The sequence below is a fragment of the Lolium perenne genome, chromosome 6 (genome assembly GCF_019359855.2).
Source record: "Lolium perenne isolate Kyuss_39 chromosome 6, Kyuss_2.0, whole genome shotgun sequence".
NCBI lineage: Eukaryota > Viridiplantae > Streptophyta > Magnoliopsida > Poales > Poaceae > Lolium > Lolium perenne.
Window position 1 is genome coordinate 253,150,188 of NC_067249.2, and position 21,973 is coordinate 253,172,160.

Consider the following 21,973-nt stretch of genomic DNA (forward strand, 5'->3'; position numbering starts at 1 on the left):
ACATTGAGCCCAATCCACAGAGTGTTGTAATGTCCCTAAAAATATTCCATATTACATTGACTTTTTTTTTTCCACGACGGCGGCATGCCTAAAAATTACTTTTACCAAAATGCTATTTTATTTTATTTTTCTAAAATATAACCGTGGTTTTATTAAGCTACACCTGAATATTTATTATTTCAATTAAATGAGATGAGAGAAATACTTTCCGGTCCATTTCAAAATCGTAAAAAGTGTTTGTGAGATAAAAGGAAGGACAGTATATTTTTTAAGAGCGAGGAGAGAAAACTAAGCAGCTCAGCCAGTGCCTTCCTCTTCTCCACGTTCAGGTTCAGCCCAGCCTTCCTTGTGGACCAAGGCCCACCACCAGTGGCTAACCCTAGTTCTCCACCATTTCGCCCCCCCGTCGCCTCTCTCTCTGTGCTCCTCCTCCCCCCGCTCGCATCGACCTCCCCGCCATCCCGTCTCCTGCCTCGCTTGAACGCGCGCCCGCGCCCGCGCCAGCACTTCCTTCTTGGCGTGGCTACGCGCGCGTGCGTCGCGGTGATATGTCCTCCCCCAATCCACGTGCCGGCGGCGACCCCTTCTCCAGACAGCAGAATCCTAATGCCCCGCCTCGCTCCGGGCGTTCCCCGCCCACATCGCCGGAGAGGGGTGCGGCCACCGTGGCCGTGGGCGAGCTGTTTTCAGACCTATCCATCCGCCGCCCTCAGCCGGCCGGGAACGATGACGATGACGACTTTATCGTCGCGGAGATGATCGGCCTCGGAGCCCCCGCGCCCATCGAGGACTTTGAGGATGTTGGGCTGGCGCCCGCGGTGCTCGAGAATGTGGGGTACGAGTTCCCTACGCTGCTCCAAAGTTTCTCCATCCCGGTGGTGATGGCTGGGAGGGATCTCTTGGTGGTGTCGTCCGCCATGTCTACAGGCAAGTCGGCTTCGATCTGCCTCCCTGTGGTCAGCCGGCTCCTTCAGACCGGGCCAGGACAGCGTATCGGCATCCCCATGCCACGCACTGTCATACTCGCGTCCACCATTGAACGCGCAACCGCGGTAAGAATATTGCAAGTTTTAAGTTTTTCTCTTTTCACACTAAAGATTCAACTTGGTAGCATCAGTAATTGTCTAATGCACTTTCGTTTGTTTAGCACGCACTCTCATTTCTTGCCTGTTTCCTAGCGTTTGATGAAATATTTGAAAACCAACCAGGAAATGCACCAAACCAGAGTAAGAATAGAGTTGTTTTTCCTAGGCAACTGATGCCCTTCTCCAAATTTTCATTCAACTAGCTCACAAAACATGAGAGTCTAGTCTCTCACTGTCTAACAAAACTGTGATGTTCACACAATGTTATATTCGAAAGTGCGGTCCAGGGATACGATCGGGAGGAATTTCTAACAATCTTGCATACATCATCATCCTCTGTTTAACTTGGCGCTTTGTTGAGCTCGGCCATCAAAACGTACATGAGTATATGGCAACTGTGTAGCTAATGTAAGAAAACACCAGTTTTATTATGCTGGATGAATTTGAACTTGAAGTTACATCAAGATCTAGCAAATGCAGTGCAACAAACTCGAATCTATAATACCTAAATAGGAGCAACCCACTAAGTTGAATTCTCTCAACATGCAAGCATGCCACCTCATCGGCCCCACAATATCACACAACTTGAGTCCACGTCTACACATGCATGCAGCTTATTAGAAAGGAGCCGTTCCTAGAATTAATCAATGAGGCATGCCATCAGGCTTCCCTTTCCTCTCCCAACTCCCTGCATTGGAAACGAGCCATCCCCATAATTAGTTAGTGAGGCATGCCATCAGGGCGGCCGCATCTCCGTTCCCCTCTGCCCCTACTTCCATGCATAAATATTCGGCTTCCCATTGCAATGTTTTGCCCTCCATCTGTATGGTGAAATCTCAAGCAGTCCCCGTTGATATCACATCCTCCTCCCAGTCAACGCCCAGTCTACTCGAGCTTATGCGCCGCTGTCTGTGCAGCTATCGTACCTAATTTCTACGAGATGACAGACTCTCCAATTCAGGTACACGATAGTTCTCAAAGCATTTCCAAACAAAACATTCCTCAAAGATGAGGCATTTGCAGATTCCTCGAATATGAATATATTGAAAGTAACATCTGTAGCAAGTACGGTGATAAATACACATGTCTTCGAACTATATTTAAGCACTCAAACAAACGATAAACTAGGAGTAAACTATATTTAAGCACTGAATCTCATTGCCCTGGCCTTGTGCCACTCCTTCCTTGGGTGCTCCCATGTGCATGGCAACTGATTGTATCAAGCTAAAAGGCCTCTTGTATTTTTTTAGATGAACACGGGTCTGAAACCCTCCGGTTCCATTCATAAAATGAAACCAGAGTACAACAATCAACAACAACAACAACAACAACCAAGCCTTTCAGTCCCAAACAAGTTGGGGTAGGCTAGAGTTGAAACCCATAAGATCTCGAAGCCAAGTCATGGTTCCGGAACGTGGATAGCTAACTTCCACGCACCCCTGTCCATGGCTAAATCTTTGTCGATATTCCAAACCTTCAGGTCTCTCTTAACGGACTCCTCCCATGTCAAGTTTGGTCTACCACGACCCCTCTTAACATTCTCAGCACGCTTTATCCGTCCGCTATGCACTGGCGCTTCCGGAGGCCTCCGTTGGATATGTCCAGACCATCTGAGACGACGGTGCTACCCCAACTCTCTCCCGTATATCGTCATTCCGTACCCGATCCTTTCTTGTGTGGCCACATATCCATCTCAACATGCGCATCTGCTACATTTAACTGTTGGATCTGTCGTCTCTTCGTTGGCCAACACTCCGCGCCATACAACATCGCAGGACGGATAGCTGTCCTATAAAACCCGCCTTTTAGCTTTTGTGGCACTCTTGTCACAGAGTACGCCAGAAGCTTGGTGCCACTTCATCCAACCAGCCTTGATTCGGTGGCCCACATCTTCATCGATATCGCCATCCTTCTGCAACATGGACCCCAAATATCGAAAAGTGTCTCCCTCCGGTACCACCTGCCCATCAAGGCTAACCTCTCCCTCCTCGTGCCTAGTAGAACTGAAACTGTACCTCATGTATTCAGTTTTAGTTCTACTAAACCTAAAACCTTTCGATTCTAGAGTTCGCCTCCACAACTCTAACTTTCTATTAACCCCCGTTCGGCTATCATCGATTAGCACCACATCATCCGCAAAGAGCATACACCATGGGATATCTCCTTGTATATCCCTTGTGACCCCATCCATCACCAAATCAAAAAGATAAGGGCTCAAAGCTGACCCTTGGTGTAGCCCTATTCTAATTGGAAAGTCATAAGTGTCGCCATCACTTGTTCGAACACTTGTCACAACATTATCATACATATCCTTGATGAGGGTAATGTACTTTATTGGGACTGTGTTTCTCCAAGGCCCACCACATGACATTCCGAGGTATCTTATCATAGGTCTTCTCCAAATCAATGAACACCATATGAAGGTCCTTCTTTTGCTCCCTGTATCTCTCCATCAGTTGTCGTACCAAGATGGCTTCCATGGTAGACCTCCCAGGCATGAAACCAAATTGGTTTTTGGTCACGCTTGTCAACCTTCTTAAGCGGTGCTCAATGACTCTCTTCCATAGCTTCATAGTATGGCTCATCAGCTTGATTCCACGGTAATTAGTACAACTTTGAACGTCCCCCTTGTTCTTGAAGATTGGTACTAAAATACTCCGCCTCCATTCTTTGGGTATCTTGTTTGACCGAAAAATGAGGTTGAAAAGCTTAGTTAGCCATACTATCGCTATGTCTCCAAGGCCTCTCCACGCCTCGATGGGGATACCATCAGGACCCATCGCCTTGCCTCCTTTCATCCTCCTTAACGCCTCCTTAACCTCAGACTCCTGGATATGTCGCACAAAGCACATGCTGGTATCATCAAAGGAGTCGTCTAGCTCAATGGTAGAGCTCTCAACCTCTCCATTGTAAAGGTTGTCAAAGTACTCCCGCCATCTACGCTTGATCGCCTCATCCTTCACAAGAAGCTGATCCTCTCCGTCCTTGATGCATTTGACTTCGTTGACATCCCTCGTCTTCCTCTCCCTAAACTTGGCCATCTTATAGATGTCCCTTTCGCCTTCCTTCGTGTTTAAACGTTGGTAGAGGTCCTCATACGCCCGACCCCTTGCTTTACTCACCGCCCGCTTTGCAGCCTTCTAAAGCTGGAACCAGCAAACGACAGAATTAGAAGTCCCGCGCAGGGGGAAACAAACTGAAAGTTTGATTTCTCAAAAACAGAAAGAGAAGGTTCACTCCACCACCGCTTGTGCTTCAGGTGCCACCATCACAGACAGCCTTGTCTTCTTCATGGGAGAAGGTTCAGGTGATCCAGGCAGATCCATAGGCGACAGGAGGCTGAGGAATGTCATCTTCTTATGCTGGGGAGCAGGAGACCTGTTGGCAGGGCTTGCCTGGTCGAATGTTGCATTTGAGCAGAGCATCAGGCAGAGAGTGCATGTCTAATGTTGGAGAGGGAGGATCCACCACAGCTGTAGGATCTTTCACTTCCATTTTATCCGATGTGGAGAACCCAGCAGAGATGCAACTATCTGACAGAATTCCTTACTTTTTCTAGCATAGGCCCCTGAAACAGAATAGTCCATTGCTTGAGAGTTTTCAGGATCATCCACCAGATCTGTTTAACATCAGATCAAGGATGATTGTTAAAGATAATAGAATTCCTAAATTTCCCTATGCACCATAAAATGCATGCACAAATAGAATTAAGAGCAGAGTTCCTGCTTTGAGAGAGAGCCAGAACCTTCTAACTGATTCAGAATCATAACCTAAAGATGTGCTAAAAAAATTAGAGACAACATCCCAAATTTGGTTAGCAACAATACAATCATGAAAGAGATGCATTTCAATTCATCTTCAGTACAAACACAATCCTCAGGTTTGTTTAAATTCCTTCTTTTCTTAGATTATCTCATGTCATCAATTTATTATGAGACATTAACCAAAGGAAAGTTTGAACCTTTGGAGGGATTTGAAGTTTCCAGACTGCTGGAATGAAAACTGGTGTTACACCTCTGAAGTTAATTATATTGTAGAGAGTGTAGAGTAAACCCCTCTGTTGTCATGTTGCCAAACTAAGGAGTCCCCTACTGCAGTGAAATTAATACTAAGGAGGATCTGTTCTAGCTTATATCAAGATTCCAGTATGGCAGGACAAAAAATTCTCCTAAATGTGAGCCTAATAGTGTCAGTATCTATCACCTCGGCTAAGGTAGCACATTACTGATGGCGAATAGAGCAGAGTGGCTAGAACTGAACAGACAAAGAGGAAGAGCCAAACCATGTGTCTTCCCAAAGTCTGATTTTTCTACCATCTCCAACCGACCAACGATAACCAAACTTAATAGCTTCTCAAGCCCACATAACACCTTTCCAAAATTTGGATGTGTTTGTGGGTTTGGTAGCAAAAATATTTGGGGAATGTTTGATATATTTTTTATCTACTATTTCTTTTCAAATTTTTCCTGAGTCAGCATTGTATTTTTTAACCCATGATCCTAAAAGGCAGAGATTGACATCTCTAATATTTGGTATGCCGAGTCCACCAAAATCTTTTTTCATACAAACTAAGTGCCAATTTGGTATATGAAGTTCTCTATTGCCTTCAAAGTCATGCCAGAGGCAGTTAGCCATCTGCGAGTTGATTAAATCTAAGCCCCATTTGGGGAACTTTAAAAAAGACAAAAGGTAATCTGGAATACTCCGTACTAGCTAGGCAAGCTTTGATTAAAACTAATCTTGCTGCATATGAGAGGAATTTGCCTCTCCAACTAGCTATTCTCTTAAGTATTTTTTCAGCTAGTGGTTGGATATCCTCTCTTTTTAATTTATCATAGTGAAGAGGGATACCCAGATATTTTATAGGGAAACTACCTACCACACATTCAAATATGGGAATATAGAGGTAAATGCCTCTAATCTATCTGATAAAGGGATCAGTTCACTCCTAGAAAAGTTAATCTTCATGCCTGATACTTTTTCAAAATAAACACATTGCCCATTTCATGTTGTTTGCTTTTTTCCAAATCATCATCAACAAAGAGGATGGTGTCATCTGCGTATTGAAGGCAGATGACTCCATCAGGAACCAGGTCAGAGCAAACCCACCAATGAGACCACCAATGAGTCAATTGCTGGCAGCTTTATAAAGCATTTTAGTTAAAACAACTACAACTAAATTAAAGAGGAGTGGGGAGACGGGATCTCCCTTCCTAAGGCCCTTCCCGGTGAGGAAAAAGCCACCTTCAACATTGTTAAGCTTAACACAAACGGAACCACCCCTTATTATTTTCTTAATCGTTCTTATCCAAACGGGGCAAAAGCCTCTTTGTGCAAAAAGTTCTTACAGGAAATCTAGGTTTACCTTGTCAAAGGCTTTTTCATAGTCTAGCCTAAGCACAATGCCAGGTTCTTGACTAGAATGGACCGAGTGCAACACTTTGTGGACAGTAACCACACTTTCTAAGATGTACCTTTCCTTAATAAAAGCAGTTTGATTGCTAGAAGTAAGAAAGTGCATCAAGCAGAGCTAACATATTGGTTAGGATTTTAGTGAAAATTGTTAGCGAGCTTATTTCCTAGTTGTTAGGGGGTTTCCTGCATATTGCACACATGTACATGTACTATATATTGTGGCCTTTGGCTCCCGTGGAATACAAGTTGCTATTCCTCTAACATGGTATCATAGCCTAGGTTAGGGCTACATTTTAGAACGCGCAACTCGTCCCTCTAAAATCCTTTGTCTGGCAAGTCGTCGTCGTCTTCTCCGGCTGCTGGACTCCGGCCCGACACCCTTCTTCTCCGGCTGCCACCTTGGCTGGCCGCCGCTTGTTCTCCGCCCGCTGCTGCCCCTGCAACTCCGCGGATGCCGCTTCTTCTCCGCCTGTCCCGCCCGTGCAACGTCCAGCCGCCGCCCCTGTCCCTATCCGCTGCGTGGTTTGCTGGTCCTTCGGCCGCACAGTCCGTCCTCCGGCCGCACAGTCCGTCCTCCGGCGGCCGCCCGTCGCCGTTCCTGGCTGGCCCTGCTACCCCGATCCTGCCGTTGCCGCACCTCGTCCGGCTGCTGCCGCCGCATCTCGCCGGCCCTGCCCCCTTCTTGGCTGGCCGCCGTCTGATATGGCCGCTCTCTCCTGTTTCGGCCGCGCCTGGCTAAATTGCACGGATACGGATCCACATCTCGACGATACAAATACGGAAATACGACATGTTGAAAATGCGCAGATACGAGGATATGTTTTACTATTTTTCTGAAAACGGGAAATAAATATATGTAACATCAGGGAGCTCCAGAATAGAAGATTTACGAAAACAAAGAGAATGGAGAATGAGCTATTGAGCTATATGCCTGTAATCACACTACAAGCATGAGCTACATCATGAGAGGACCAAGGAGGAAGGAGACTGCTCCCTGCTAGTCTGCTACTGCCGCTGGAAAAGTGGAGAGGAGGAATCGAGCTGCTTCTGGGTGCTAGGCTGCTGGCCTGCTTCGGTGCTTCTTGCTTCCCGTGGGCAAGGCAGCGACCTCGAGTTGCTGCTCCTAGATCCTGCCGGTGAGGAGATGACGGTGAGGCGGAGAGGTGGCCGGATCTCCACCGGCGAGAGGTGGCTGGATGTAGATCGAGTGAGGATCTGAAGAAGCGGCTGTGTCAGTGCTCGGGGGAGAAGACGGCTTTTTTTTTGGAGAAAGTTACGGCCATTTCAATTATCAAAGGAGACTCGTACAAGACGCTGGAACTCACGCGAAGCAACCAGACACCACATGTCCCAGCACAACGACGCAAATTACACACCCGTCCATGGGATATTTTGAGTCGAACGCACCGTCGCCCGTGTCCAACCTCCTGCAGCGCCGGGGCGCACGTCAGAGAAAAAAACGGAGCACCTCCTGGCCATGAACCCGCAGCTCCCCATCGCGCGACCAATGATATTCAAAACAAAATAAAAACAAGTGTAAAAGTCTTCTAAAGCTGGAACCAGCAAACGATAAAATTAGAAGTTCCGCGCAGGGGGAAGCAAACTGAAAGTAAGATTTGTCAAAAACAGAAAGAGAAGGTTCACTCCACCACCGCTTGTGCTTCAGGTGCGACCATCACAAATAGCCTTGTCTTCTTCATGGGAGAAGGTTGCAGATCCATAGGCGACAGGGGGCTGAGGAACGTCATCTTCTTTTCTTGTGCGGGTTAGCAATTCCCGCATCATCATCATTAATAGTTTTGGCCTTTGGGGCATCACCATTAATGACAACTTTCTTCTTTTCTTGTGTGGGGTTGGCCTTCTTCTTGTTTGCCTTCTTTGCCTTGGCATTAAAGCCAATGCTCTCCTTCCCATTGTTTGACCTTTGCTTACTCAAAAGATCATCCAAAGATAACTTACTTTGGGGAGAGGAGGCTTTAACAAGTTCATCCTTCAACCTAGCATTTTCCTCAACAATATTTGCATGATCACAAGTAGAGGTAGAAGAGCTAGGCACATCATATTTAGCAAGCCTAATTTGAAGTTACTCATTAGACTTGGAGAGGAGAGAGTGTTCACTCTTCAAGGCTTTGTGACCCTTGTCTAGTTCATCTAGATCCTTCACAAGTTTGTCATGATCAACACCAGATCTGGCCTTTTCCTTTTTAAGCACTTTTTCCTTAGCCCTAGCAAGATCTCTTTCTTTGGTAAGCTTAGCAATTTCATCTTGAGGCTTTTCAAGAGTTTCTAGTTTCTCTTCAAGAGAAGCTATAGTTTCTTGTCCTTCCTCAAGAGCATTTTTTAGAGCGGCTATTTCAAGAGAATCCCCTCTCTCTATTTGATATTTTTTTATCAAGGATATCATCTAGTTGAGCTAGACGAACCATGAAAGCTCCAACATGCCTTTTAGTGTCACCTTTCAAGTTAAGAATGAACTCTTGTTTCATTTTTAAGCTAGCATGATCAACCCCTAGATCATTTGACATGTTAGGCAAGAAGGGTTAGGGGATTATACCTCGGAAGATTTAGCCATGAAGCAGTTTTCTTCCTTCATGTGAATATCCTCATTGGGGGATTCAATTGGTGATGAAGAGTTGGTGGAGAGGGAAGCAAGAGCAACCAACCCATTGGAAGTTTTATCTTCTTCTTCATCAGCATCATCCCCGGATGTGTATTCTTCTTGAGTTGATAGCACAATAGATGTGTCCAAAGAGGACCTTGCCATGAAGCAATGTGCATTCTTAATGTGAGGGTTCTCATTGGGGGATTCAAAGAGGGATGAAGAGGGAATATTGGTGGTGGCAATGGCGGCCACTTCCTTTGAAGTCTCTTCTTCATCACTATCACTGTCATTGTCATTGGAGGAATACTCTTCTTTGGTCATTAGCACAATCCTTGATGGCCTCTTGTTCTTCTTATTCTTGTTGTAGAATTTCTTGTTGGGGGCCTTTGAATCTTTGCTCTTGTCCTTGGGAATGAGCCTTCCACCACGAGTTTCTCTATTCTCATAGGGGCATTCGGCGATGAAATGGTACTTGTCACCACAATTGAAGCAAGATCTTGATCTTGGGCCTGAGCTCTTGAACCCACTTGTGTTGTTTCTCTTGATGTTTTCTTCCTTTGCTTTGGATGGATCAACCCAAAAGGTTTTTGCGTGGAATGCCATGTGGTCATGGTAGTGGTATTCCAAATCTTCCGGATAGGGCATGCTCCAAGTGGTCCTATATGGTTCTTGAGTGTTCACTTCTTCCACGGCATTGACCGTTATAGCATGATTGCGAGAATCTTGAGAGTTTTGTTCGGCCATCTTGAGAGCTTGCATCTCATGCACCACTTGTTGGGAGGTAAGTGTAGGATATCTTTATCTTCCGAGGAGACTCTTGACATCAATGGGTTCATAAGGCATCATGCAATCAATATACTTGTCTTCGATCCAAAAGTCATCATTATTTTGGGCACCCACATTCCGAAAGGCATCGGCAATGGTGATAAGTCTTCTATACATCTCTTTATGATCTTCATCTCGCAACCTCATGAACCCTTCGGCTTGGTTCCGAAGAGCACTATACTTGTTTCTCTTCATGCTTTCACTTCCCATGAAGATTATGGACAAACCCTCCCAAGCTTCCTTGGCGGTGGCGAATTTCCGAACATAAGCCAAATCCTTTGTCCCCGCACTTGTTTGAATCATGTTCAAGGCAATGGAGTTGAGTTGGTTATCAACCTCTTATCTTCTAGTCAACTTGTCGGGGTTGTAAGGCTTGAAACCTTCCATAATGATTCTCCAAAGTTCATTGGAGGCACTGCAAACATGAGAGCGAAACTCAAATTACCATGTACTAAAATCTTGAACATTAAACTTGGGTGGATCACCCCTATTGTTTATATGAGGATGGGGAACCGGGATATCGGGAGAGCAGAAAGGTGGAGGAACGGCATTGTAGCTCTCACCGACACTCCCTCTAGGAGAAGCAATGGGAGTTTTGATTTTGTCTAAGTGAGGAGGGTAAGCCCGAAGCATCACCTTCTTCTAACGCACCCTTGTCCTTTTCCTCTACGACGGGGATGACGGGGGGAACGGTGTCATAAGCCCGGAAAGCATTATCTTTATACTTTCCATTTGAGCTTCCATGGAGGACCTCAAAGATGTTTCCATCAACTTGAGATCTTCCATAGAGACCGGCTTCGCGACCCCTTCTGACACCTCATCGTCCGGCATAGTCTTAGGCGGTTAAGCCCGAAATAAGAGCCGATGCTCTGATACCAATTGAAAGGATCGTATGCCGCACCTAGAGGGGGGGTGTGTGAATAGGTGCTAACCAATTTTTAGTTCTTTTGCAATTCAGGCTTGACACAAAGGTAAATTCTCTAGATATGCAACTATGTGAATTTGCCTATATGACAAGATCAACTACTAAGCAAGATATAGCTAGACAAGATATAATAGAGCTAATAAGGATAGAGGTAACCGAGAGTGGAGCACGCGGAGACACAGAGATGATTCCCGTAGTTCCTTCCTTTCGAGGGGAAGTACGTCTACGTTTGGAGGAGTGTGGTCGCCACGAAGGCCAGACCAACGCCACAAAGGCCTCACTCAGGTCTCCTATGAGCAACGCCACAAAGGCCTAGCCCACTTCCACTAAGGGATTTACTCGAGGCGGAATCGGGCCTTTACAAGGTTCTTGGGGCACACATCCACAACCGAATTGGAGGCTCCCAATATCTGTAATAACATAAGAACAACAAGAGCAAATGAACCACAAACAACTAGGGTTTCCAAAGAGGAACACTAGCAAGGGGGGCCCTCAAGCGAATGAGGGGGGAATGCAAATCGCTTTGGTGAAGATGTAGATCGGGGTCTTCTCCTTCGATTCTCCAAAGCTCAAGAGGTTTGGGTGGTTGAGGGAGGAGATCTGATGGTTTTGGTGTTCTTGGTGGCTCAGCAATGGTGGAACAAGTCTTGAGTGTTTGAGCAACTGTCCAAGGTAGGAGAAGGGATCCTTAAATACTCCTCCAACAAATTTGTCCATTGGTCTTTATCTTAGCCTGATGTTAAGAATGCTTTTTTTAATGGTGAGTTGCGTGAGGAGGTTTAAATGCAACAACCACCTAGGTATTCCGTCACAGATGGCCTAGTCTGCCGTCTTTGTCACTCTCTCTATGGCTTTAAGCAAGCCCCTTGTGCATGGTTTAAGCGCTTTGCTGCTGCTGGTTTCTCTCTCCTAGTACACATGATCCGACGCTATTTGTTCACTACTCTCCCCGTGGTCGCACTCTTCTTCTGTATGTTGATGACATGATCATCAGTAGTGACGATCCTGAGTATATTGCCATTGTCAAGGCACGTCTCAGTTAGTAGTTCCTTATGTCGAATCTTGGCCTACCTCGCGCTATTTTCTACAGTTTTTTCAGATTCTAGGAAAAAAACCTTTGTCTATGCCTGAACCCTTGCCTATCTTCCTTTTTTAAAATGGTCTTTGTAATAATTGGAGGCAACATCAATCATGTCACCAACATCTGGGCGGCCATCAGGGCCATCTAGGGAGTGAGGGCATCTCCAACCGGGCGACCCAAACGGACGCGCTGGGCCGTCCGTTTTGGGCCGTTTGGGTGGCCGAACGGACACCCGGACAGCGCCCCGCATCCGCGTGTCCGTTTGGGTCGCACGCTGCGCCCAACACGCGGACGCACCGCATATGTAATTAAAATAACAAAAATAAAAATAAAAAAGGAAAACAGCCAAAAAAACATTAAACTAGTGGTTAATTAAACTTAGCCCTATTTTGGGCAATTTTTACACAAAAGAAAGCCCTATATGGGCTTTAAACTAAAAAAAAAAGAAACCCTACACAGGGTTTGCGAGCACGGTGGCCGCCGGCAGTACTACCCCCAGTAGTACTCGTCATCGTCGGCGTCGATGACGACGACGCCCCCCGGCGGCGACGCGCTGTTCCGGCTCGACACGCCGGAGGGCACCGGGGACTCCGGCCGGGGCTCCCATCGCGCCCTTTCCCGAGGCGGACTGCGGGTTCGGCGGGCTCGCCGGCCTGCGCAGCCGTGCCTCGCGCGCGGACCGCTGCCGGAGCTGCTCCTCCGCCGGGCGCGTGGCCCGGCGCTCCTCCTCCGCCAGCGCGCGGCCCGGCGCTCCTCCTCCCGGAGCGCCGCCCGACGCGTAGCCTCCTCCCGACGGCGCGCCAGCTCCAGAAGGCCCACGCCTCCGCCTCGGGCGTCCTCCTGGGCCTTCCTGGCCGCCTCCTCCAGCGCGGAGGTGCGCGGCGCCTCGGCGAGGTGCGGCCATTTGGCCAGCTCGTCGAGGTCCTGCTGCTCGCGGGACGCCGCGAGCGCCGCCTGCAGCTCCGGGTCGTTCTCCTCCTCCTGGGGCTGCGGCGGGGCTGGGGCGCGGGCTCGTTGATGTAGAGGCCGCCGGGCGGCGGCCAGCCCGCCTAGCGGTGTGGCTGGCTGCGCGCGAGGCCGCGCCGTCGCGGATGTGAAGCATGTGCGCCGGCGCGCATCGTGCTCCACCTCGAACCACAAGTCCCGCTGGGACTTGCGTCGCCGCACGCGGGGTCCTGCCGAGGTCCGCCGGCAGCTGAGCGCGGCGCCTCCGGATCTCGGCGTAGCGGGCGCGGCCGGAGCCCGGGATGGGCGGCACCGGAACCCGATCTGGGCTCAGGTGCCAGCCGTGGGGGAGGTGCACGTCCCCCCACGGCATTGGGACGCCGGCGTCCCAGAACATCTGCGCCACCGCTACGGTGATGTAGATCCGGTCGCGTCTGGGAGGCGCCGGCGGCCCCATTGCGAACGCCGGCGGCGCGACTTGCCGGCTGCTGCCGGCCTCGTGGTCGTTGGCGGACGGCTCGAACTCGCGCTGGGGCCATGGCGGCGCGGAAGCTTGAGCTCGCGCGTGCGGCCGGAGTGGAAAGTGGGGACCGGATAGGGACAGGTCCCCTTCCCCGATCCACATTTAATAGGACCGGGGCACCGACAGGTGGGCCAGCCAGGCGGACAGGGCGGACACGCGAGGACGCCGCGTGCCATCCGCGGCCACGCAAACCCGGCCCAGATTTGGGCCGGGTTTGCGTCGTTCCGGACGCCGCGGCCGTCCGCTTTTGCGGTGCGTCCCCGCGTTGGGCCGGGTTTTTGTCCGTTTCGACCCATCCGGACGCGCGGGCGCGGGATGGGTCGCCCGGTTGGAGATGCCCTGAATGAAGGTTTTCCTCCTTTGATTGACCACTGCATGGAAATACGCTATATTTTTATCTCCTAAAATGTCCCATCTCTAGACCTTTGTCTAGCTTTGGTCTCTTCTTTTAGCCAGAATTTTTTTATTTCTAAATTAATATCTTTCATTCTACGTTGCTCCAATCTGAGAGTTCAGATGTTTCAGCTTTGATGTCCAACAGATCATACTGTGTCATCAGACTACTTTTGAGTTTCCTAAGTTCAGATTCTATATTAGCACTCTTCTATTCTTTTTCCTCTAGTGGCAATACAAATTAGAAACAATACTGAGAAAGGTGTAGGAATACATTTTTCACTGGTCACTGTAAATACTTGTGATGAAAGAAATATTACATGGGACAAAGAGTAATTTTTTTACTTAGAACCATTTTATTGCCAACAAATTCTGGCCTAGCCAACCACCAAGTAAATTGCCACATCAAAAACTAGGGGGGAAATATCCGTAGATCTAAAATTATATGGAGCAGCAGATTAATAGTAGAAACTAAAAGCGAGCGCACACAAAGTGCAATAGTAGTAAGATTAAATGTGCATGCAGGAGGAAAGTGCAGATGAGTATAACGACTATACTATTTGCTGATTCATGGCCCATCTTCCTGATTCACTTGGTCGCAAAGCTGTTCGCCAAGGTGCTCTCGCTCTGCATCGCCCCTAAGCTCAATGAGTTGGTCAGCCCGAGCCAAAATGCCTTCATCACCGGAAGGAGCCTCCACGACAACTTCATCCTTTTCAAGCAGTCTGCCTGCCTCCTGCATCAGCTCAGGGTGCCCAGAGTGCTACTGAAGCTTGATTTGGCCCGCGCCTATGACTCACTGTCATGGCCATTCTTTATCGAAGATATGCGCCAGTATGGATTCAGCGACCGGTTCCTTGATTGGCTTACCATCTTACTGTCCTCAGCAAGCACGAAGGTCCTCATCAACGGCGAACTAGGGCCGCCCTTATGGCACAAGCGTGGACTCCGACAGGATGACCCCTTACCACCACAGCTGTTTGTACTTGCTGTCAACATCCTCGGCAAGTTAATCAAGCGCGCGATTGACCTAGGCATCCTCGAGCAACTGCACCCCAGGTGGCCAATACATGCAGTTTCCCTTTACGCAGATGATGTGGTACTTTACTGCCACCCAACCACGAGTGACGTGGTCGCCATCAACGAGATCCTGCACTTGTTCGGTAGAGCTTCAGCCTTCAGGTCTCCATGTCAATTACGCCAAGAGCTCTGCATCTCTCCTGCGATGCAACGATGAAGACGCCGCACCAGTCGCCCAGCACCTGGAGTGCCCCCTTGTCGAGCTCCCCATCACATACCTGGGTATTCCCCTTAATAAATTTCAAAAGTAAAACGAATCTGAAGGTGGGTTTGCAGCATGCATCCACAAGACTAATTTCAAGTTCATAATCCAATTTGCAAGACTGGTATTAGACTATTACTACTAGCCCTGACCGCTGAAAACAGAGCGACAGTGACCCACGAATAAGTAAAAAAATAATGAACAAGATTATTTTTTTGAAACAATTGCCTGAGAAGAATTCCCGGATGTCGGCACTGTGGTTAAGATGCCATAGCAATGATCACCTGTGCGTCCGCCCCTGATTGCTCCGCTGGTGGCTCTGCCGCTTCCTTTGCCTTGTTACGGTTGAATCCCGTAGCAAGAGAAGGGCTTGCAAACAACCTCAGGGCTTGCTAATGGAGAAGGCCATAAGAGATTCTTAGCAATTGATCCTCTAGAGACGTAGTTGCGGCAATTGTCCAATGGAGGTGGAAGTGGATTAGCAGCCATGGAGATATATTAGGTTTGCAGCGGTTATGAATAGATTCAGCGACATGCTCTTCATATACTAAATAGCAATCTGCACGAGTGCGACACAAATCCATGTAAGCTAACATGGCCGTTGGTAAAGTGTGTTTGACTAGTGATAGCATTGTCGGCATTGCTAAGCACAACATGACTGTTGGAAGTAGAAAGTTTTACGTGTGAGGGCTCTTGAGAGTCTATATCTGTTGGGGAAAATTCCAGATGTAGTGACTAACACTATTTACTAGACAGTTCATTTACAAATCTCATTTCCTACTACTAACTAATGCTTCGGTGGAATGTTTACTGTGTTACTTATGAATCTGTCTCCATACAAGCATATGAGGTGAATAAATTTTGATCGATGTACATCATTGTTACCTCTGTGGAGACTTCATTACTAATGACATGTGTTTTAGATTTACGAGGAGGCTAAGAAGTGCTCGTACAACACCCACCTTTCTGTTGTGATGCTGATTGCAGACTCTTCATTAATTTCCCAGGTTTGCAATGTCTCCTTTTACTACACAACATTTAGATTCATTCCACACACATGATGATTATTTAACCCGTTAAGTAGCTCAGCGCAAAAATGAGGTTCTTTTAGCAACACTAGGAGGGGATGAGTCCAGTTACATGAGGGTAGGCATTTGTCAGGCCAAGCCTGAATCCATTTGTCAACTGTTTCTTTTCCTTCCAGTTTGGTGCGATGAGTCCAAAGCTTCACAGATTAAATACACTGCTTTGCAACTATATTTGGGGGCATATAAATCCCATAAAAAACGTTGTGCTTCCAAGCCACCTATGTAGTCAACATAATTAGCTGTGATCACCCTGTGCCATGCTGGGCGTTTGTGCACAGGGGCCTCACATGGTCACTCCTTGCAGCTGTTGAAAATCTCATCTAACTGGGTGAATCCAGAAAGATCAATCACCAACCCCTTAAGATCGCATTTAGTGTGATCACAGTCCAAAGCAAAGTGATTAGGAGTCTCCTCTCTCTCTCTCTCTCTCTCTCTCTCTCTCTCTCTCTCTCTCTCTCTCTCTCTCTCTCTCTCTCTCTCTCTCTCTTGGCATCCAAATGGGCAGTGATCATCTGTCAGGACGTTCTGCCTTTGCAGCACTACCCTTACTTTGATGTGTCCTTTGATTAAAAGCCAGGCGATTTTAAAATTTTTCTTTGGGGCAGCACTCGCACAAGATAATGATTCCTCCCCAAGCTGACATTTTGAACATACCTTTGATTAGAGTTCAGACTGAATCCTCTCTAATCAGGCACCCCAACTTTGAGCCGATAACGGTGAAGAAACTGTTGCAAAGTTAGCAGTTTATCCGTATGTATCACTTCGGTGCAGAGGCCGGGGTATTTCCCCTTTTCAAAAAAAAAAAAGCTAGCAGTTCATCACTGTCACCACGTCAGATGTCTTGTATGCAACACCCGCATGCCATCTTGATAACAATCAGTGACACTTACATTAGGTCGAATAGCATGGGATAATAAAGCTGTGAAAAGGTAAAAGAAAGATCCTTTAGTTGTCCATTTGTCTTTCTAAAAAGAAGCTGTTTTACCATCTCCCAGTTGTACCACCCGTAGACATGACTTTATGTGTATTAGTAGAGAAGATTGAGATAACTACTGTAACTTTCAAAGTTTTAGTCTTTGTTAAATGTGCTTGATGCAGAACTGAAAGGTAGTGGTCTGTAATATGGCATTTGATGAGTTTTTATTTCACAACTAAGTAATATATCCCTTTCTGTTTTGCATCTGGCGTACCTTCAATTCTTGCTTCATGATTTTGGGCACGTGCTCTTCATAAGGGTGTGGACATTCTTGTTGCCACACCAGGACGTCTTGTTGACATGGTTGAAAGATCAAAACTCTCCTTTGAGGCAATCCAATACTTTATAGTGGATGACATTGAGAGGGTGCTGGATATGGGTTTTGAGCTTATGATAAAAAAAATAGTTGGATTGGGTATGCCGCAAAAGTCAGTGAGACAAACTATGCTTTTCACTGGAAAGCTCAGACCAGAATTACAGGTAAAGAAATTTGTATGGGTTTACAACCAATGTATCTGATGATGTACACCGCTTAGCTACATACAAATTTATTTAGATTGATCACAATTCCAGAGGGTGGCTTCAGACCTCTTGTCAGATCACATAGTTATCACTATTGGACGAGTGATGCCTGCTGAACATATTCAACAGAAAGTTGTGCTTGTGTTAGATTGGAAGAAAAACACCAATTTGCTACATCTGTTAGCTAAGGAGGTACTATTTGCTACCATCTTAGATGTATTTTTTTATCAGTTTACTATTTTATTTATTTCTTTAAGATTTCTCATACTAGCTTGCTTATTTTCTAGGTGCAGCGACCTCTAACAGTTATTTTTGTGAAGACATCTTTGGAGGCTGACTCCTTGAGCTGCTGGCTATGCAATGAAGGGTTCCCTGCCACATGTTTTCATGGTGACAGAACACAACAGGTAAGCTCATTCAACTGTACTCTTCCGTAATTGCCTAACATGTTATAGCAATGTCATGACACAGCTACATCTATACATTTTTTTGTTTAAACATGTTTATCTGAAATATCTACTATGCTAGTCTCATAGTTTAGCCTCACTGCTGTAGCTCCCAGGCCGTTAATAGCTAGAAGCCTGTAACTGAAGGTTTTGCATGGAATAAATGCTTCGATTTTTTTTTTTATCTTCTCCTGTGCTCTTTTATCTCGATTTAGCTCAATAAGTGCATCACTAGTTTATCTTCATGAGTGCTTTATGATTTTATTACTATATATACCTGCTCCATAGCATGTCCTGTTGACCACAAATAGATTGTGGTCACATGACACTTCTTTGTTCTTGTTATTACAGTAATCAGATTACTTGAGGTCGGTAGACATTTGAGTGTCTTATTTATATTTTTGACATGATAGAATACATATTCATATTTACATATATATGCATGCTACTTTGAAGGAGAGGGACAGTGCATTGAAATCCTTCAAGTCTGGCCTGTCTCCTATTTTGGTAGCCAGTGACGCGGCGTCATGGTGCCTAGATGTCCAAAACATCGGTCACGTGATCAACTATGATTTACCCAAGAGAATAGAAGGCTATATCCAAAGGATTAGAAGAACTAAAAAGCATGGGTTAGCCACGTCCTTCTTCACTGAATCTGATCAACCTTTAGCGGATCACTTGGCAAAGCTGATGAATAGAATGAAGCAAGATGTTCCGGACTGGCTGGTGTGGAGTATGCTCATAAGTTGCAACCTAGGTGAGCAAATTATATCAACTTCATAAAAGAGTTTGACCATGCTTTCTCAATCACACATGCTGAATGATTTTCTGGACATTCGTTTTGTTCTGCGGCTATCTTTTTTATGTTAATTTTTGTCGTACCAATATTAAATAGTTGTACGAAGCAAAATGCTAAATCTAACCATTTGGCCTTTGATCAATTGATAGGAAGTCGGATCCTTATTTTGATTATCTCGTGGACAAGTTTATAAACGCAATCGCTGCTGATGTGAAAGCAAACTCATCATGTGATGACATCGATTATAAGACAGTTCATAAACGTCAAACCAGTGAGTATGCAAGGAGTGCACTGCTGCACTATAACTGCGAAGGAGAGAAAAAGGTCAGACTCATCTCAATATCAATTTTCATTATTTTGATATGTATACTTCATCTGAATATATGTTTTTTTTGTTATAAATTCATTCTTGACATATTTTCATTTGGAAAATATTAGGTCAAGTATGAACTAGTTGAAGCAATTACTAGCTACGGAATCATGGACTCAGACGGCTTGTACGTGCATGTAAATTTCACTGCAATGAACACCGAAAATTCAGAGGTGGACTTCTTTTTCGCAGAGTTGCGTTGGGTTAGTGATAAGGAGGCTTCTGTACCCACATGTGTAGTTACGTTGGAAGAGAAACAAAGAGTTGGTTAGTTTCTAAATCAATCTTCGGTTCGATTTACTTGTTTGCAATTCTAAATTATCACACTGTTATCTTCTAGGTGGGTTTGATGGCACAGATTGTAGCAATTACAAGGATGAGATGGACTTCCGTGTTGACATTCAACACTGCTATGCTTGTGGAGCAGATCTGATGCACCCTAAGGATGGAAAACTGTATGAAATTGGCCATATATCAATGAGCAAGAGTTATGGTTACGATCTTAGGTAGTTTAGGTGGTTTAGCAGTATACATCTTTGTTATCTTAGTGGTGTATCGTTGACATTGCTAAAAGCAAATTCACAGACATTCTTTTTTTCTCTTACAACTCATATATATGACTGGTTCGCGGAAATGCAAATCTGATCTTAGGTGCATATGCTCTCTTTATCTAAAAATAAATTTTGAATTGTTAAAAAGTTCAGAGATTTTTTTTGTCATGTATATGTACACATTCTATGCATGCATGCAAAGTTCCGCTGAAAATCAAATTTTTTTGTGCCCTGTGTGAAAATGCCAAAAAATGTCTTATTTTAGCACCAAATTTTGTCATTTTTACAGAGGCTACACAAAAGGTTGAATTTTGCTGAAATAACTTCATTGGTACTTAGGATGTGGAGATACACATGCGACATTTTATTTTCGATTTTTCTGATATTTTTAAATATGGACCCGGCTAGGAGCACTCGCCCCTAAAAGGAAAGACCCCATGTCTAAAAAAAAGGAAAATTCATGACCGATCCGCACGTTTGGGACCTGGCAATGCAAGGTGCATTGAACTGTATGTGATTAATATAGCAACTAGTTAATACATGTGATTTACGTTTTCTATACGAGCCAGATACAGAAAGGAATATTTTACTGGGTTCCATGCACTATCAGTACTTACTCACCCGGCATTATATTTGTCCTAGCAAATTGATGGATGGCACACATGAGTCAATGCCAATATCGTGTGTACGGGGCACAGACACGCTGTGGACATAACCCATATGCTAAGCACAACAGTTTAAGGTTAGCAACATTCCCAAAAATTATGATTTGTACTATTCTAAATTGAACATATTGTGTTAACGATGCACATAGTCAAAAACTGTGGTTTTGTCCTAATCCAAATTGAACATTTTGTACTAAATGGTGCAGATAGTGAAAATGTGACACTATTATTTTTTTCTTAGAATTAAATTAGGAGCGGTGTCAACACCCACCATATGATTTTATTATTTTTTCAGTCTTTAAACACTATTATTTTCGATGGAGTGCATTATTTTCTACCAATTACTTCATTGGCATCAAAATTTGGATTTTAAAGATTAACCTTTACCTCGTAGATATTAAGAACATAACAAAATGTTCAAATATAAAAAATCCTGATTTTATACAAATCAAAATTGGATTTTTTTATTAATGATCTTTGTGTTATAGTAATAATTTTGAAACACTATTATTTTAAAGTATGGATAGATCCATCCGCAGCAGTCACAATTTATCAATTGTGTAGATAGGCAAAATGATTAATTTTGAAACACAAAGTTTTTAACAGAAATTTTCTATCAATGGTGGAGGTACTAGAAAAATTAAACATAAAAATGTGAAGTTAATAAATATATGTTTCATCAAATAGCTGCTTCTACTTTAGAGCTTACTGAATTCATGCATATTTTGAGTAATCCTCTGTCGGATCTATTCCATATGATTAATATATTTAGTTCATCAATTTATTGATGAATTATGGATAATTTCAGGAACTGAAAAAATGCACATACAATACATTTTTTTTACCACTGAAGCATTTGGATTGGGGTTCCCTTTACCATATCGAATTGAGATCTAAGAAAATGCATATACTTTTTTTTACCGCTGAAGCATTTGGATTGGAAGAAAATAACAGGTTCCCTTTACCAGATCGGATTGAGATCAAAGAAAATGACAGGTTCCCTTTACCAGATACACAGTAAGTACTACTGAGACAAAATCGAAAGAAATTGAAGGAGATTGCGGGGGCTGTAAAGATTGAAAGCCCCGACTCGGAAAACTGTCAATCTTTACGGGCCGGAACCGCCGCCGCTGCCAAGCGCCGCCTCGACTCGGAAAACTGTCAATCTTTACGGGCCGGAACCGCCGCCGCTGCCAAGCGCCGCCTCGACTCGGAAAACTGCGCCCCGCCGGAGCCGCCACCCGGGTTAGCTCGGCCATTTCAGAAATCCTCCTCCTCCTTCGCCCGAGCTAGCGCGTACCGCCGAGTAGCCACCGTGGTGAGCATCAACGCCGGCCAGGAGGCGCGGTGGAGCTCGAGGGCGCGCGTGCCGGTGAGTATCTGGACGTGGCTACTCACCGTTGATGGCCGCCGGCCTCCGCCACCAGAGCTAGCTCGGCCAAATCCCTCCTCCCGCAGCGCCGCACTGCCCTTGCGGCAT

At 45.6% G+C, this 21,973-nt stretch overlaps 2 protein-coding genes and 1 long non-coding RNA gene across 3 annotated transcripts; all 3 read left to right on the forward strand.

Annotated features, from left to right (window-relative positions):
- Nucleotides 1–320: 320 nt before the first annotated feature.
- On the forward strand, nt 321–16,560 carry LOC127305179 (DEAD-box ATP-dependent RNA helicase 52A-like). The gene is made up of 2 exons (XM_051335560.2): nt 321–1,052; nt 16,000–16,560. Exons 1-2 carry the CDS (start codon nt 549–551, stop codon nt 16,135–16,137), a joined length of 642 nt encoding a protein of 213 aa, XP_051191520.1. The 5' UTR covers nt 321–548; the 3' UTR covers nt 16,138–16,560.
- Nucleotides 16,561–17,356: 796 nt separating this feature from the next.
- Nucleotides 17,357–18,545, forward strand: LOC139831875 (uncharacterized). The gene is made up of 3 exons (XR_011746178.1): nt 17,357–17,620; nt 17,714–17,854; nt 17,950–18,545. It is a non-coding gene; the product is annotated as an uncharacterized lncRNA (long non-coding RNA).
- A 101-nt stretch (nt 18,546–18,646) lies between these two features.
- On the forward strand, nt 18,647–19,980 carry LOC127305180 (uncharacterized). Its single transcript, XM_071822515.1, has 4 exons — nt 18,647–18,666; nt 19,057–19,231; nt 19,346–19,544; nt 19,618–19,980. The coding sequence occupies exons 1-4, from the start codon at nt 18,647–18,649 to the stop codon at nt 19,785–19,787; spliced, it is 564 nt and encodes a 187-aa protein (XP_071678616.1). The 3' UTR covers nt 19,788–19,980.
- Nucleotides 19,981–21,973: the final 1,993 nt, after the last annotated feature.